Source organism: Mauremys mutica, chromosome 1, assembly GCF_020497125.1.
Source record: "Mauremys mutica isolate MM-2020 ecotype Southern chromosome 1, ASM2049712v1, whole genome shotgun sequence".
Classification (NCBI taxonomy): Eukaryota; Metazoa; Chordata; order Testudines; family Geoemydidae; genus Mauremys; species Mauremys mutica.
The window spans coordinates 136665035-136681865 of NC_059072.1; the positions used below are offsets into that span (position 1 = coordinate 136665035).

Here is a 16831-nt window from a genome sequence, read left to right on the forward strand (position 1 = left end):
GAGCTGCTTTATGTAAGTGTTCTCCCTGCTAGTGAGTCAGTATCGGGCACAATATGTTAGGCACAGATCCCCTGCTACATGCCTCCTGGACACCAACATGGGAATGAGAGGCAGTGTGCTCTAGTGGATAGGGCACTGGGCTGGAAGTCAGGTGACAAAGATTCTAGTCGTGGTTCTGCCCTGATGAACTGTGTGCCGTCAGCAAGTCTCTGTCCCTTTGTTTCCCATCTCACCCTTTGTCTGTCTTATGTATTTGGACTGTAAACACTTCAGGGCAGGGACTATCACTTGCTATGTGTCTGTACGGTGCCCAATGGTACCCTAATCTTGGTTGGGACTTCTGGGCATCGCTGTAATACAAATAATGAAAAATCCTTGGGCTAAACTCAGGGTATGCTGAGTCATCGAACACTGTTCTTGTAGGGGATTTTAACTATTATATCTAGATGTCTGTTGAGTAACAAATACCATCCAAACAGACACCAGCAAAAAACTTCCTAAGATAGCACAGATGCCAACTAACAACCCATAGAGTGAAGATTCCAGCCAGAGAAGAAGGCACTCTTCAGCTGCTTCTTACTCAGAGAGAGGCACTGACTAAGAATGATAGGAAACTTGGAACCAGTAACCACCAGTTACTTGAATTCAGCACGGCAAGGGATGTGTTCACACAATGCAGCAGTACAAAAGCTTTTGATGTGAGGAAGGCATATGTTGGGGAATTAAGAAATCTAGCTGGTAAGGTGCAATGGGAAATAGCATTGAAACTCACCAGAGTGGAAGGAGGCCCAGAAATCCCAAGGGACACTCTAATTATGGCTCGGTTCCTCTGAAAAAGAAGAATGCATGCAATAAATAAATGTGTCTTCAGGAAGGGAAACGACTGGAAATGGAGAAGGAGGCAGATATACAAGAATACGTGGGGTTAGCTAAAGTTTGCAGGGGAAAAGAGAAGGGCAGCAAACATCAATATGAATCAATAAGCATTTTGGGGCAGGGACTGTCTGAAATCAATGGGGGTGTTGCCATCAACTTCAATTTCACCCTGGGAGTTTTTCTATTAACTTTAGTGGGAGCTGGAGCAAAACCCAAGTTTATAGACTTTTCCTCATTTCCAAGGCCTTTCAGAAATTTGCCCTGGCCTTCATCTCTAACCTAGTCTCTTCCCTGACCATTCTGCTCCCCCAGTGACACCAGGCCCCATTAATCCATTTCTCTCACATCTGGGCTTTCTTCCATGCAACTCCCTCCATTCTAATCCACGCAGCCTCCATCGTCTCCTCATTCAAATTCCTCATGAAGACTCCATTCTTCCCTGATGTCCAATTTATCAGGAATTCAACAGTATGTACTTTTACATCCTAGTCCAGTGGTCCCCAACGTGGTGCCCGCGGGCACCATGGCGCCCGCCGGGGCATTTCTGTGTGCCCACCTAGTGCCCAGCAGGGGAGAGAAGCCACGGCCCCGTGCCTGTTGGGGACAGAGAACTCCGGGGCTGCAGGCGCCGGTGTTCTCTGTCCCCGGCAGGCGCGGGGCTGCGGCTTCTCTCCGGCTTCTCCAGGACTGCAGGCTGCGGGCACCGGTGTTCTCGGTCCCTGGCAGGCGTGGGGCCACGGCTTAAGCCGGAGAGAAACCATGGCCCTGCACCTGCTGGGGACAGAGAACTCCGGGGCTGCAGATTTCATTCTATGTTAAAGTAAGAATAATAAATATATTTGGACCAGCAGTTCAACAAAGTTTTACTTTTAAAAAATAAATAAGATGAAAACTGTTTATGATATTTATTTTGTAAAAACTCCTTAATTTTTCTTACAGGTAGATAAAAAAGAGCAAATTCACATGGTAAGGTGAAAGAGTAATTGCCGAATAATTTAACCAATACCTTTTACATGTAAAATTACCCTTTTTATCTTATGGATTCATATATTATGTAATATTAAATATGATGTTTTTCATATTATTTAATGTACAAATACAAAGTAAGTCTTGAAAAAACTGTTGGCGCCCGCCACACTCTTCTGAAAACATGAATGTGCTACTGGCCACAAAAAGGTTGGGGACCACTGTCCTAGTCATTCCCAGTGCATCCGATCTACTCTGTGTCTGGCTTCTTTGGATTATAAACTCTTTGAAGCAGGGGCAGTCTTGATAGCTATCTGTGCCTTGTACAGCATTGTACTATGCTAATCAGCACTCAATAGGTGCAGTTGCAGAGAGTTTTCTTGATCCCTGTATTCTTGATGGGAAGGAAATTAGCACAAATCTTGACCCATCATAGGGAAGGGTAATTATGCTGCTGCTGAAATTTGAGGGAGATTCAGAATCCTAGTCATTTGAATGATATTTGGGAATATCTGGATTTGCAAAAAGCTTCAAATACAAGTAACAGGTGAAGTATGAACTCTGCTGGTAGTGGGGAAAGGTGAGCAGCAGCACAAGGATAGGCAGGGAGGAAAGGAGAACTGAGATTTCTGTTATGTATGTCAGACAAACTGATAGAGTCACTGCTCCTGCATACTGCTCAGTGCGACTGCTGTGTCTGTCTCACTACCGGACAAGTCTGTTTTGTAAAGGAAAGGTCTTTTGTAGCACTGCTACTCTGAGATCGTATCATACGCAAGCCTGGGTTCTCACTGAGTGCTTAATACAAGCCCAAGCACGCGCTCAGTTTGCTTGGTACATTGAATCTCCCTGCAGCAGCTGCTGCGCACATGGCACCTGACTTCCTGAGTAAAGCAAAACAAGAGTCTTAAATGACTGCAGTAGCTCAGCCTGGTCTGAACCAGAGAGAGGATGCAGTGTCCAGCACAGTGATATAAATCAAAACAAGGAGGGATGAGAATTTCCATCAGTGCAGCCCCTGATTACGTAGTCAAACAGGATGCAATGAGATAAGACTGCATGTGTGGCCTTTGGCACGATCCAGTAAGTGCCATTCGTGATGATGAGAGAAAAGAACACAGAACTCAAAAGAGCACGCACGGACTCAGGGCTTGATTCTGCTTTCATTTATGACAGAGGAAATTGGGATTGGTGATACTGAAGTGGAAGGATCTATACCGATGTAAAACAAGTGAGAGAGCTAACCAGAGTCAGCTAAAATAATTGTGTCCTCATCCACACTGGAATTATCAACCATGTTAGTTTACATGTGTTTGTTAAAACACAATGGTTCATTCAAGCTTAAACAAGCTTGTAGAGTCACTATTTAAAATGCTTAGGTCTCTCTAGAGAGAAACTACTGTAAAAAAACACTAAGTCATTTATAGTGCTTTGCCAATGATTATTCCTCACGTGATCACTGACGGCTGGGACTAACAAAGAAGGCTACAGGAGTTTGACACCCAAATCCACTGAAAGTCAAAACTCTTGAAGATCCCAGGCCAAGTTAATACAGGAGGTGAAAATATCACTATCTCCATTTTACATATGGGGAGACTGAGGCACAAAAGAGCAAAGTGGCTCGCCCACTCACAATTGGTGGCAGAGCCCACATAAGAACTAAGGACTAACTTTTCAAAAATATCTACTGATTTTGGACACCCAACCTGAGACATCTGAAAGGGGCCTAATTTTCACAGGACAGGTGCTCAGCACTTTCTGAACACCAGGCCCCTGCAAAGTGTCTCATTGGGTACCCAAAAACTGAGGAGCCCAAAATCTCGGTCACTTTTGAAAACTGGGATCAAGATCTCCTAATTCACCAACCCTGGGTTGTTGAGAACGCCCAGTCTAGTGGCTACCTTTTTCTTTTTGAGCCCCTCCCCCCTCAACATACTATAAAAAAAACCCCGCCAACACCTGTTTTTCTGAATACAAAAGCCAGGGCCGGGTTCCGGGATAGCCAGCAGGCCAACTGCCCGGGGCCCCACACCCCAGGGAGTGCTCATGAAGCTAAGTTGCTCAGGCTTCAGCCCCGGGTGGTGGGGCTCAGGGCCCTGGGCTGCAGTCCTGCACAGCGGGGCTTCGGCTTTCTGCCCTGGGCCCTAGCGAGTCTAACACCAGTCATGCTTGGCAGACCCCCTGAAACCTGCTCACGGCCCCCCCAAAGGCCCCCGGCCCACTGGTTGAGAACCACTGCACTACACCCATGCTGCCTCTCAGCCTCTTCACTAGCCTTCAAGGCTGGAGTTTTCAGAAGCACTCAACATTGGTCTAACTCAGCTCCCATTCAGCCAATGGCAAAACTTCAGGAGAGCTCCGATGGGAACAGAGTTAGTCCAAATACTTATTGCTTTTGAAAATCCTGCCCTGAGTGCCTAAAATATTCAACTTCAGGACAAAGCCAGCACCCAGCAACTGCAACAGTTGAACTTGGGTTGAGTCTCACAAGAGAGCAGCTATAAGCACTGATTGCAGTTCTGAATATACAGACTCAGGGTATGTCTACACTGGAATAAAAGACCCGTGGCACAGTCCAGCTCAGATAACTCAGGCTAAAAATTGCTGTGTAAACATTTGGGCTCAGGCTGGAGCCAAGACTCTGGGACCCTTCCCCTTCACAGGGTCCCAAAGCCCGAGCCCAAACGTCTACACACCAATTTTACAGCCCCACAGCCTGAGCCCCATGAGCCCAAGTTAGCTGATCTGGACCAGCTTCAGGTGTTTAATTACTGTGTAGACATACCATCAGAGCCCTAGATCTGTAGTGCTCTCTTTAGCTAAGTTTCTATATGTGGCCATCACCATGGTATCTGACTGCCTGCTTTGGATAACAATCTGCATGCCCTCCTGCCCAACGTTAGCAGGGCAGTTAGCACCCGCACATAGAGTCATTGCCTTCAGTGCCCCGAGAGAAAAAAAATTTGTACTTCATGCCACTCCAATCACCTAAAATAAGGCCTTGATTCAGTAAAGCACTTAGGCACGTGCTTGAGTCCCACTGACTGCAGTTGGAATTAAGCATACGCTTAAAGAAAGATGTTAAGTACTTTGCTGAACTGAGGTCTAAGGAATGACTGGGAAACAGATGAGCCACATAACAGAGTCTATCTCCAGCACCTGGGGTTGGCAGGAATGTTTGCACGAGCCCAGGAGATGTCCCAGTACCCCATTTTTGGGGTATGCACTTTGAAACCACTGAATGTTTACAGCTTGTTACTCAGAAGCAATTGGATTGCACTACAGAGCCGGTATTCATGAAAGATTATCAGATTAATTCATTTGTAACAGGGCGCGTACAAGCAGACACAGAACATTCTGGCCCCGATTCTGGGCTCACCTCAGTCTGATACAAGTGTCACTCCACTGACTTCAGGGAGCTACTCCCGATTTACACAAGTCTAACTGAGAACACAGGCCAGCGGCCCCGATTCTGATAACAAAGTCTCCCCATTTTCTAGGGTGCCGGATTATTAGGCTTTTCACTGAAAAAAAAGGAAACATCACAAGACACAAGGACCTCTCTATCTACAATCCCAAACCAGGTGCCTCGTTCATAGAGGTCAAACTGAAGCACCAATTGAAAGTGAAAGAAAAAGGCCACACACAGGTTAAATTTCCCTCACATATTATGAGAAAGTATCTCCTGCAAGCCCTATGGTTTGTCTCTGATCTCCCAGTCCCCTTTCCCAGGGAAGGTCAGCGGGTTATAGACCTTCAATGGGTTAATTTGCAGGGCAAGAGGGGCCCCCTGTCAAGCAAAACTAGGTTCTTAAAGGGACACTGTCAAGTTTACATTTTTGTCTGAATTTCTTTTACCTATGGCTACATGTAACATCTGTGACTGAGAGATATTAGAGACATACTATTATTTGTCTTTGTTTTTCCACTTAGCTTACTTGGTGGATGTGATCTGGCCATTTTCATTGTTTCCTCTGTATAGTCAGTTCCCCCTGTTGTTTGTGTGGGTCCTTCACACAGCCACAGGAGAAAGAGAGGGGGGGAAAAAGCTTTTTTAAAAATTAGGAAAATGATATTGTAACTGTACAAACATTGGCAGAGGGATTCAGAGGCAGGCACGGGATCTCAAACGACTTTAGCTCCGTTTTTTAAACGGACTAGATTTCAAGTTGAGGGTGTCCCTTTAAATCACACCGATCCCAGGTATACATTCCCTGCACTAGGTACAATATTCGTGTTTTTTATCCAGCGGCTAACTCAGGCAGGATATTTTCAGCCCGGATGAGCTGACACAAATCATCACATCATCCCTATTTCTGCACCATCCCATAGCTGTGCTGTCTCACACACTCACTTCTCACTCTACAGGTGCTCAGTGCTCTCTTGACCTTTCCTCCCTTCCTTATTGCCCTGCAGCCATTGGTTACTGGGGACTAGACTTTGACTGGACCTCTCTCATTAATGGTTACCATACTGTTTGAAGGGAAACACTGTGAGAACTATGCTAATTTATTTTCTCTATGACAACAGCACAGCAGAAGCTCCAAAGACACATGCCCATCTCCACATGACCACTTCCACCCCGTGCACTGAAGCCCAGCAGCTGGAATACAACACCAAGCTAGTGGCATTGGTATAAAAAATGAGATATGAACAGGGGAACTAAAAGCTTACAAAACAGTCCAAGAATGGGGCCTGTGCTAAAAAACTGCCCTTCCCTGGCAGGAAAATGCCTACTTTGTCTGGTGTACAAAACAATTGGGAGTGATTGAATACTCTCCAGAAAGAGGAGACTACAAGGGGTGGATTAACTACTTATCTTTTGCAAGATCCTGCAAGTAGCTCCATGCAGGCAGAATCCTGGGCTTTTGTAATGCTCTTTGCTGGATCAGGGCTCTAAGGGGTAACATACTAGGTGCTGATTTACCATGGTGATAAGCACAACATAGATGCCTAGACAGAGACATGCCTAGATGGATGGCAGTGAACCATGAACAAAGCAATATGAGTTTATAAAGTCCACTGTAAATCTTGACAAACTCGATTGCTTTTTGAGTGGGGACAGAATTGCAAAGTTAGCAAATGAAAGGAAGGTTGTAGATAATGTAATAAGTTTAGGTTTAGCAAAGCATTTGCTTCTTTTCCAGGAAATTGTAACTGAAAAAGTAATTCAAATTGGCTCGGATGGATGGAAAATTGGCATAAAGGTTGCAAAGCAAAGGGGAACGATAAATAACAATGTATCAAGGAGGTAGCAGTGTTTGTTGAGGAGTTGCAGGGATTGATGTTAGTCCAGTTTTATTTAACATCTTAATTAATGATTTGGAAGACTGAATAAATGTCACATTAATGAAATTTGCAGATGATGCTGAATCAGAGTTACAAACACCAATGAAAAGAGATGATTTAAAGGGGCTGAGGGAGCTTAGAAACAAACAAGGGTAGAAAAAAGCAAAACAAGATGTTATGTGGAAAAATTAAAGCCAGTACAATTAGGGGGAAATGGTATGATATACAATGTGAGGGGAAAACCTTGGAAGCAGCACTGCTTAAAGACACCCTAGAATGGGCATACAGAACAAATCAGATATGAGTTTACAAGGCAATATGGCTGCATAAATGATCAATATCATTTTGTCAGACATCACTGAAAGAGACACTTGTCCTCTCTTTAGGCCTGGCATGACCATGTCTGAAAGAGTGCATTTCATCCTGGAACCCACATCACCATAAGGATGATGACAAATTGGAGAGAGTTCAGAGAAGAGTAGCACAAACAATTAGAAGCCTAGAAGAAATCATAGAATATTAGGGTTGGAAGGGACCTCAGGAGGTCATCTAGTCCAACCCCCTGCTCAAAGCAGGACCAATCCCCAGATTTTTACCCCAGCTTCCCAAATAGCCACTCAAGGATTGAACTCACAACCCTGGGTTTAGCAGGCCAATGCTCAAACTACTGAGCTATCCCTCCCCCTCAAAATGGTGGAGATGCTGGGGATAAATGATTTATGAGGAGAGATTAAAAGTATAGGTTGGTGACAAAAGGGCTAAGAGGGACATGATAACAGTTCACAAGTACTTAAAGGGTGTAAACACCATGGAGAGAAAAGGATGAATTACCTAGTGTGGTACACTGAGGCATAAACAGAAGTAATAGAATGTTAAGAAAAGGAAAATTAGGCTGAATATTGGGAAAACGTTCCTGCCAGTGACACGTTTTAGGGTGTGGAAACGCCTCTCATGGGAAGTGGTGGAAGTTCGATCACTTATTGTTTTGTCCAATCTGGTTTTTAAAATGCTATCAAATGGGGTTTAGGGAACAATTCTGCATTGCATCCCACTGTCCAAGAGAGGGATGATGAGTTGGAGGAAGTAAATGGTCTTTTATTTCTATGAACAGATAAGGCTGAATTGCTGCTTCCCTCTGAAATATCCTAATGGCCTGGTCAGAGAGAGTTAACTTTCTGAACTCCCCGGGGGCTGACTGAGCTCAGTTGCTACAGAATCAAAAAGTCTGAGACCCGGCTTTATCAATGGCACACCTGAATTTTAGATGTAAAAACTTACACAAAACTGGGGACAAAAAGCTGTGAAGACGACTGTAACAATCACTCATAACAGTGTGTCTTGCGCAGAAGTTACTGTGAACACTTTACTGTTCAACAGCCATCCCAGTCCTCTGTATAGCGTTCTTCACGCTGAAGTCAAGTGACTTAGACAGAAAATCCCAGAGCGTATTCTTACAATTCTTTATTCTAAATTTGCTGTCTCTGATTGTCTTCTCCATAATATGACTCACAAGAACAGTCACTGGCTGATGGAAACCCCCCAGAAACTGTCAGTGCTGCTGTGATATTGATTTCCATTGAAGTTCTAAACTAGTTGTTTTTACTGTATTTTCATATATTAATATTTTTTTAAAAGAAAGACTTCAAAATATAAAATACAAAAGCACATGCAAGAAAGTGAGAAGAGGTGGAAGAGATTCCTATCACCTAATATCAACATGAAATCTCACACTTTCTAATTCATTGTATTCTGGTTGAACTCTTAATTTCTCTGGAAAAAAACAACCAAACAAATATATTTGATATGATCAGCTGGCAATTTCCACTGAAAGTCCCTTTTTGTCCCATGGTCTTAAACAAGTATATAACCCATAGTCCAGTGAGTGACTGCAAAGTCCAGGCCAGGATTTAGGGAAACTCTGTAAGGTGACATTATGCAGCAACAGGCGGCAGGCTGCCTTTAGTACGTCTAAGAGCTAGAGAGCCAGTGAGAACCACAAAGTCTGTCTGTGTCCAGCACCCTCAGTAAACAATCCCCTTACAGCGGAGACCCGTCTCTTCTCTACCGTGAGAAAAACTACCACGACAGAGCGCTTACACGCAGCAGCAGCCTTTCTAATCAGGTCCCAGTCCCTACTGTTCAGCCTCACTAACCCCTTCTTCTGTGCTTCTCACTCCTCCCCATTACCCACCGCCCTGTCCTGCTGTCTGTTTCCCTCCCTAGGAACAGAGACAATGAACCCTCTGACATCTACACCGACAGATGGACAGACAGACAGGTGGATACGGTTCCTACAATGTTGCGCACAGACCGCAAGATCCAGTCTGGTGGCAGCCGATCTTTTCCAAGCGGCAGGAAACAGGAACAAAACCAGTCTCCTTCCACCCTGTGTTTAAAAAGTATTTTATGTGGTTTATTTGCGGCGGAGTCACACTGATTTCAGCTTTTAAAGATTAACAATCACTCGAGGCCGTTTCCGTAAAAAAAAAGCAATCCCATCTTATATTTATATAACTCCTTTCACCCCCAAAGAACCCACAGGACTTCGCCACTTTAAATATAGACAGGGACCCCTTCGCTCCTGGCTGCAATGGACTTAACCTCCGGGGGGAAACACAGGAGTTGTTTTTAAGCGGAACCTTCCACACATGGGAAACGACCACTAAATCCCCCAACTCCGCTCATCCTGCTCCGGTTTTGAATAACTGATGCCCAAAAGAACATTCTCTCCCCCTTATGGAAAAGTCCCACAGGAACTCATAACTCTCCTGTGGGTTTGTGATCCATCCTATAGAATTTAAATGTAACTAGAGAATTCCATTCCTGGTGCAGTAAAACAATGAAAATCACTCACTAAAAGGTGCTCACTCTACTGAATTCTAAGGGACTTTTCCATAAGCGCTGCTAACTATTTTCTTCTAAAGCAGCAAGTTCCTCCAGTTTGGGAGGTGCACGGGGGGAGCCAGCCAGCAGCCTCCATCAGTTTCCCGATCTCTTTCTTTGTACATTTGTGCCTTTCACCTTCCACCCCCCCCCTTCCCCAAGGCCCCTTCAATTCCCTCCTCTCCCCCACGTACTCCATCCCCCACCCTCTTGGCCGCTGCGAAAGCGGGCGGTGAAATCGCATTTCCTGACCTGGAGAGTCGAGGTTGCTGCTTGTTCCCTACATGCAGAGAAACCGGCTTCAACTCCGCTTCCCTTTTTCCGCCTTCAGCTCCGGGACGCGCTGCCAAAGGGACCAGGGGCGGGTTACTCCCGCGCTGTGGCTCGGTCTCGCTCTTTCCTGCTCCCCACCCCCCTCTCCTGGGCGCTGGGAGCCGGGGCTGGGGGGAGGCTCAGCCTCTAGCCTAGCGCCGCGGGACCGGGCTGGAGGGACCTGGCGAGCGCACTGAGTCCAGCCCCCGCCGCGTCCGGCACAAAGTTCTGGGCAGCCGCGCTCCCTGGAGCGGCTCCGCCCTGCGCTCGGCGGGCTCCTTTCCCAGGTCCCCGAGCACCAGCAGGAAGTTGGGATCGGGGCGGGGGACGGAGGGAGGGAAGCGGCCGGAGCCAGAGGGCAGAGCCGGGACGGGCCGGGGGGCGGACGCGCCCCCGAGGGAAGCACCCACCTGGCGAGCGGAGCGGAGCGGGGCGGGGCGGAGGGGGGCGCTGGAGGCACCGGGAGGGGGCCGGGCCGCTGCCACCCCCCGGGCGGGCGGCAGGAGCGAGGCCGGAATGCGAGGAATGAGGAGGCTGGTATGAAGTGCACGCAGCCGAGGGAGGGGGCGCGGAGCCGGAGCCGGGCCCGGCGGGGGGGGCGGAGTTGGGAACGAAGCTGACCAGGGCTCGCCTCCGGCCAGGGTGGGCGGGAGAAACGGGCCCAGCCCAGGCAGGGGCGAGAGGAAGGAGTTAGCTCCCGCCGCCGGACCTAGGGCTGGGCACGGCCGAGCCGCGGGGGCAAAGCGGAGGAGGCGGCAGAAATCACTGCAGCGAGGGGGTGGCCAACCCTCCAGGATTGTCCTGGAGTCTCCAGGCAGCAAAGATGAACCTGTAATTAAAGAGGCCCTCATGGGACGAAACCTCCGGGAAGAGTCCAACCACAATTGGGACCCTCTGGCGGCGATTGTGCTGGTGGGCCGCAGGCGAGCAGCACCCGCTGGGCAGGGGTGGCAGAGCCAGCCGCACCTGGGGCTGGGTCGGTTCCCCACTCACGCTGCTGGGGTGCGCTGGGCTCCCCTCGGGAAGGACTTCGCAAGGGGGGTTGTTACGGGGGACAGTCACCGCTGCTAGCAAAGGCCAGGGAGATAACACTGGAAACCATTGCCTCGGGGAATTCTGGGGTGTCACTCCCTGAACAACAGGGACAGGCAAGAGGTAGAAATAGTTTCATGAGCTAAAAACTTTCTGTGATTATTTCGTAATAAATATTAACACAAATTGCAAATAGTGTCAAGTGCGTGAGAACTAGGTTGATGATAGATTCCCTGTCCCCCCTCCCCATTTTTCAGACCATTTAAAGCACCACCTCCAATGCAGGAAGGAGCAGCTCCCACGTCCCTCTGGGGGAGATTGGCATCAACCTGCTGAGGACTCCTTTTTAGTAGGCCTCAGTCCCATGAGGGAGTGGAGACGGAAAGGCCATTAAAACATTCCCTTTCCATAAGCATTTGATTTTCCGATGCTTTCTAAACTCTCTGTCCCTGGGGTGCAGAAGTAGTGGCCCAACCTCCTGCAACAGGGGACAGAGACTAAAAAAACTTTACTGACTCCAAAGCTGGCACTTCCAAGCAACACAGCATCCACTACCCCAGTGGTTTTCATACCTTTTTTTCTGGTGACCCGGTTGAAGAAAATTGTTGATGCCTGTGACCCAGTGAGGGGTTCGAGATGTGGGAGGGGGCTCAGGGCTGGGGCAGAGGGTTGGGGTGTGGAGTGGGGCTGGGAAAGAGGGATTCAGGATGTGGGAGGGGGCTCTGGGATGGGACAGGGGTTTGGGGTGTGAGAGGGGGTCAGGGCTCTGGGCTGGGGGTGCAGGCTCTGGGGTGAGGCTGGGGATGAGGGGGTTGGGGTGCAGGAAGGGGCTCTGGGTTTGGGGGGGCTCAGCACTGGGGCAGGGAATTGGGGCGTGGGCTTATCTCCAGTGGCTCCCGGTCAGTAGCACAGCTGGAGCCACTGGAGATAAGCCCACGGAAGCGGCCAGCAGATCCAGCTCTTAGGCAGAGGGGCACGCAAGCGGCTCCATGCAGCTCTTGCCTGCAGGCACTGTCCCCCCAGCTCCCATTGGCTGGTTCCTGGCCAGTGGGAGTATGGAGCCAGTGCTCGGGTTGGGGACAGCGTGCAGAGCCTTGTGGCCCCCCTGCCTATGAGCCGGACCTGCTGATGGCTGTTTTCGGGGTGCAGCGTGATGTCAGAACAGGTAGGGACTACTCGCTTTTACTGCCTGGACGCCAGGATCCATGAGTGCTGAGCAAGGTGACCCAGTGCTTTGCATTCTGCAACCCAGTACTGAGTTGCAACCCGAACTTGAAAACCATTGCACTACCCCATACTGGGACACTGGGGTCAGCACTGAGTCAGAAGGAATAGAGCACCTCCTCTCAGGTTACCCACCCTACTCCCTGCAACACAGCACCCTGTCCTGCCATGCAGGGAGACATTGGGTCAGTACTGACTAAAGAAGAAAGAGCCCCTCTCTAATGAGTCACCCACACCACTCCCTGCAGCACTGCCAATTCTTTCAGTTTCATTTTCCATTATAAAAACACTTCACCCTTGTGCACATTTTCATATCCAAAGCACTTGACAAACATCTACCTAACCCTCTCAAAAAACCCTACAAAGTAGGTTAGTTTAACTAGGAAGGCAAATGCAGGGCAAAACAACTTACCGACCCTTAGAACTTATGAACAGTGGGATATATTCTTATGTGCCAAGATGGCACTTTTCTCCATTTTACGACTGGGGAAATTGAAGCCTGGTCTACACCTACAAATTTTACAAGCATTACTGTGTCATTTAGGGGGTGATTTTTTAATAAAAAAAACCCAAAAATATAGCTATGCCAGTAAAAGCCCTACTGCAGACCGTTATCCAGTGTAACTGTGCTTATACTGGTATCGCTTATGCTGGTTTCATAGAGTATAGATTTCATAGAGTTTAAGGCCAGAAGGGACCATTAGATCTTCTAGCCCAACCTCCTTCATAACACAGGCTATACATTTAACCCAAATACCCCTAACAGAGCCTGATGACTTCAGTTAAACTAAGCATTTTAAGCCCTCAGGTTCCCCAAACCAGCGTATTGTATACCAGTGTAACTACAGCCACAGTAGAGGGGTTTGCCAGTATAGCTATACCAGAAAAACAATACCAAGTAGTGTAGCTAAGACCTGAGACAAAGAGTTAAAATTTCTCAGGAGCATTGTGGACTCCAGTGATTACGTCCCACCTTGTGGGGGCACATGATTATGTGAGTATCTCAGCTTTCCTTCTGTCTTTCAAAGTAAGCTCCTAGCCCTCATGGTTGTGGAGAAGAGCTTAAAAATGTCCCTTTGTGCAATATACATATACATTACTTTTCTTTGTAATTAGATGCAATTAGAATTTTTATTTTAATTTTCTCTTAGAATGCAGAGAGGCCACATACATTTTCTAAGTCATACAATTTTAGGTAATATCCATGTACATAAAGATATGTATTCTGTGTGGTGTTATTCTACACAATAAACTCGTGTGTTGCAGTTTTCCTTTAAATGTATACCTGTAATGAGCCCATTTAGCCACTGTGGGTCTCTGCTAAACCACATGAAGATTAAAAGCTGATGTTTAAAGTGCAGTACTACTGTGAAAAATGATTTTGCAAAAATGGCATCTTATTACTCATATCTGCTTCCTATGTGTACTGAAGGTCAGATCTGACTTTGTGGCTAATGTACATTTTTTTCTCCTGTTCCCCCTGCAGTCAACACAGCTCAGAGAGCGAGCTGGATTTTATTCCTTCCTGTGAATCATCAGCAGAATTGTTCACCAAATTCTAGGCACTTACAGTTGCAGAAACGCACTGAAATGAATGGGCTTGCACCTGTGTCACTAAGGGTAGGATTTGGCCTGTAGAACCTTTAGTAGTGGAGATGATATGCAAGGAAAGAACTTGACAGAGCACACATATGTAGTTTGATTGGGGTGGTCAGAAGTAGTGGAATCTTTTTTCCTGCTAGCTGAACAGGTCTGATATACAGCTATTGACAGACAAATATGGAACTCATTTTTAGGAATCACTTTTCAGAGTAAAACTGCACTCTAAGGGTAGTTCTAGTTCTCTTTTATAAATGGGGATCTCAATTCAAGTTAAGAAAATCATTCTTTGTTCACTTTTGTTTTGTTGTAGCTTAGTTCAGTGGTTCTCCCTTTTTAAACCATCACTTTACTTTTATCATAGCAAATGAGTTCAGATCCCACCTTCAAATCTAGTGGAAACAACATTCATTCATATATATCAACTGCCAATTAAATGCTTTTTACCTTGACACGTTTTAGCAAAAAGGATGAGCTTCTTTCTGGCCACAGAGCTTATCTAGGTGTGGAAAGATTTACCCAAACTGAAACAGGAAAATGACTTCTGAGTCCCAGCAGAGGAACAAGAACTCCATGGAGAACAGGACAAGAGAACAGAATGGGGAGACAGGGACTGTAGACTGAAAATGCTGGAAGACACAAAGACAAGAACTCCTGAGAAGCCTCTGACCTTTAGCCTGGTCTCACCTTTATGGTAAAGCTGACCTCTATTACTTGAGCTAAATAAGTAATTGATAGTAGTAGTAGGCTGTTATCCTCCACATAGCTCAGTCACTAAAGGAGGATAGCTCAGTGGTTTGAGCATTAGCCTGCTAAACCTAGGGTTGTGAGTTCAGCCCTTGAGGAGGCTACTTAGGGACATAGGGCAAAATAAGTACTTGGTCCTGCTAGTGAGGGAGCTGGATTCAATTACAGATAGCACTCAAGCCCATAGGTTTGACACATTCCTTCAGAAAAGCCGTGTGGATGAGACTTGGGTACGCTGTTTTAGACAGGGCTCTATCCCCAGCTCTGACTGCAGTGACCTCCTGCAAACTCCCAGCTCTCCATCTGTGAAAAGGGTGGGGTGGGGGAATAGTTGCTTGCCTTATTATTTTCCAGTAACAATAGCTGTGAAGTGCACAGAGCTATTAATACCAGTAAGTAGAAGAGCATGTTGGGTGGGGTGTGCTTTGTCATCGCGTTATACTTTTAAATAATAGAGTCTGAGTCTACTCCTATTGATATCAACACTTCAATGCAAGCAGGATTGAGCCATAAAAGAGTAAGAAATGAATACTCCTGCCTTTGATGTGTATCAGCTGGAGACCTCACAGCACCTTGGAGCTGCTGCATTCTGAGTCCCGCTATGAGGATTCTCACTGGACTGTAGCATTTGCTTCCTGTACCCAACCTGTTCTTGGAGTTTTCTGGATGTTGTGTTTGGCGTGGGAGCGAGAGCATGATATTACAGCAGTCAACACAGTGCTGTAGAGATAGCAACTGTGCTGCAGATCTCTGAGCCAGACACAGAGAGCAGAAAGTGCTTGCGCCCTGGATCCATTCCGGCCAAGCTAGAGGGAAATGGACATGATTGTTCAACCTGCATCCAGAACAGTTAGATCTCCCCTACCTCAAGTTTTAAGTCACTGGAACAAGGACATTTTCCCTCAGTAAGGCAGACACTTACTTCTCTTCATATCACCCCAGTAAAAACACAATCAACTCAGTACTGCCCCTCTTTACCTCACACGATTTCAATCCTGGTCCAGAATTGCACCATGTGACACTTGGACAACAGGAGGGGCTTAGAGCAAGTGACTAGGGTGACCAGTCAACAAATGTGAAAAATTGGGATAGGGGATGGGGGGTAATAGGAGCCTGTATAAGAAAAAGACCCCAAAATCGGGACTGTCCCTATAAAGTCGGAACATCTGGTCACCTTACAAGTGACCGGGGCTGGGTAAATATTTCCAATGCACCCCCCTCAGCAGCCCATAACACTTGAGAGAGAAGGGGTGTGAGGAGCAGGAGAATCAAGGGGAGGGGAGTGAACAAATAGACAGCAAGCAGCTCCAAGTGGTGCAGAAAGGAAATTGGTAGCACTTGTGTTTCCAAGGCAATTCTCACACTTCTAAATATTTGTAAAACCAGCATTGAGGAGAAGTGGGGGAGACAAATGAGGAATGATACAGAAAGAAGAGAGATGGAGTGGAGGGAGACAGGGAGAAAGAGGGGTAGCCAAAGCAGGAGAGATAGAGATATCAGAGCCGACAGCAAACACCATATGCAGCAAAAACCCTACAGGGCAAGATAAGAACAATTCAGAGTGTAGGGTTTTGTTGTTTGTTTTGTTTTTTATAAATTATTTTATTTTCATTAGAGTACAAAAGTTATAAATACAATTCATGTAGAACAATATTTGACCAAAAAGCACTGGACGTTTCTGCAGAGCAAAAAAGACTTGGAAGCAACAGGAAGCACACAAAGCCAGCCTCTCAGTCATCTAGGTGGACCTTTGGCACACAGAGCAGCAACAGAGTGGGTGAAGAACACAAAAAGAACAGAGAGTACGGCAGAGTACTGAAGCCTCCAATATATAAAATATGTCTGAGAGCATCTGAGAAGAGGTAAATGCCCACCTCCTGCATTGCTATTGCCTGTTCAAACA

General features: G+C 46.8%; 1 protein-coding gene across 1 annotated transcript in view; it reads right to left on the reverse strand.

Moving 5' to 3' along the window:
• Nucleotides 1–16831, reverse strand: part of TULP3 (TUB like protein 3) — a 92334-nt gene that overhangs the window by 6661 nt on the left and 68842 nt on the right. The window contains exon 10 of the mRNA XM_044997372.1: nucleotides 773–829. Coding sequence (XP_044853307.1) covers nucleotides 773–829 — 57 coding nt within the window. The remainder of the gene's footprint in view (nucleotides 1–772; nucleotides 830–16831) is intronic.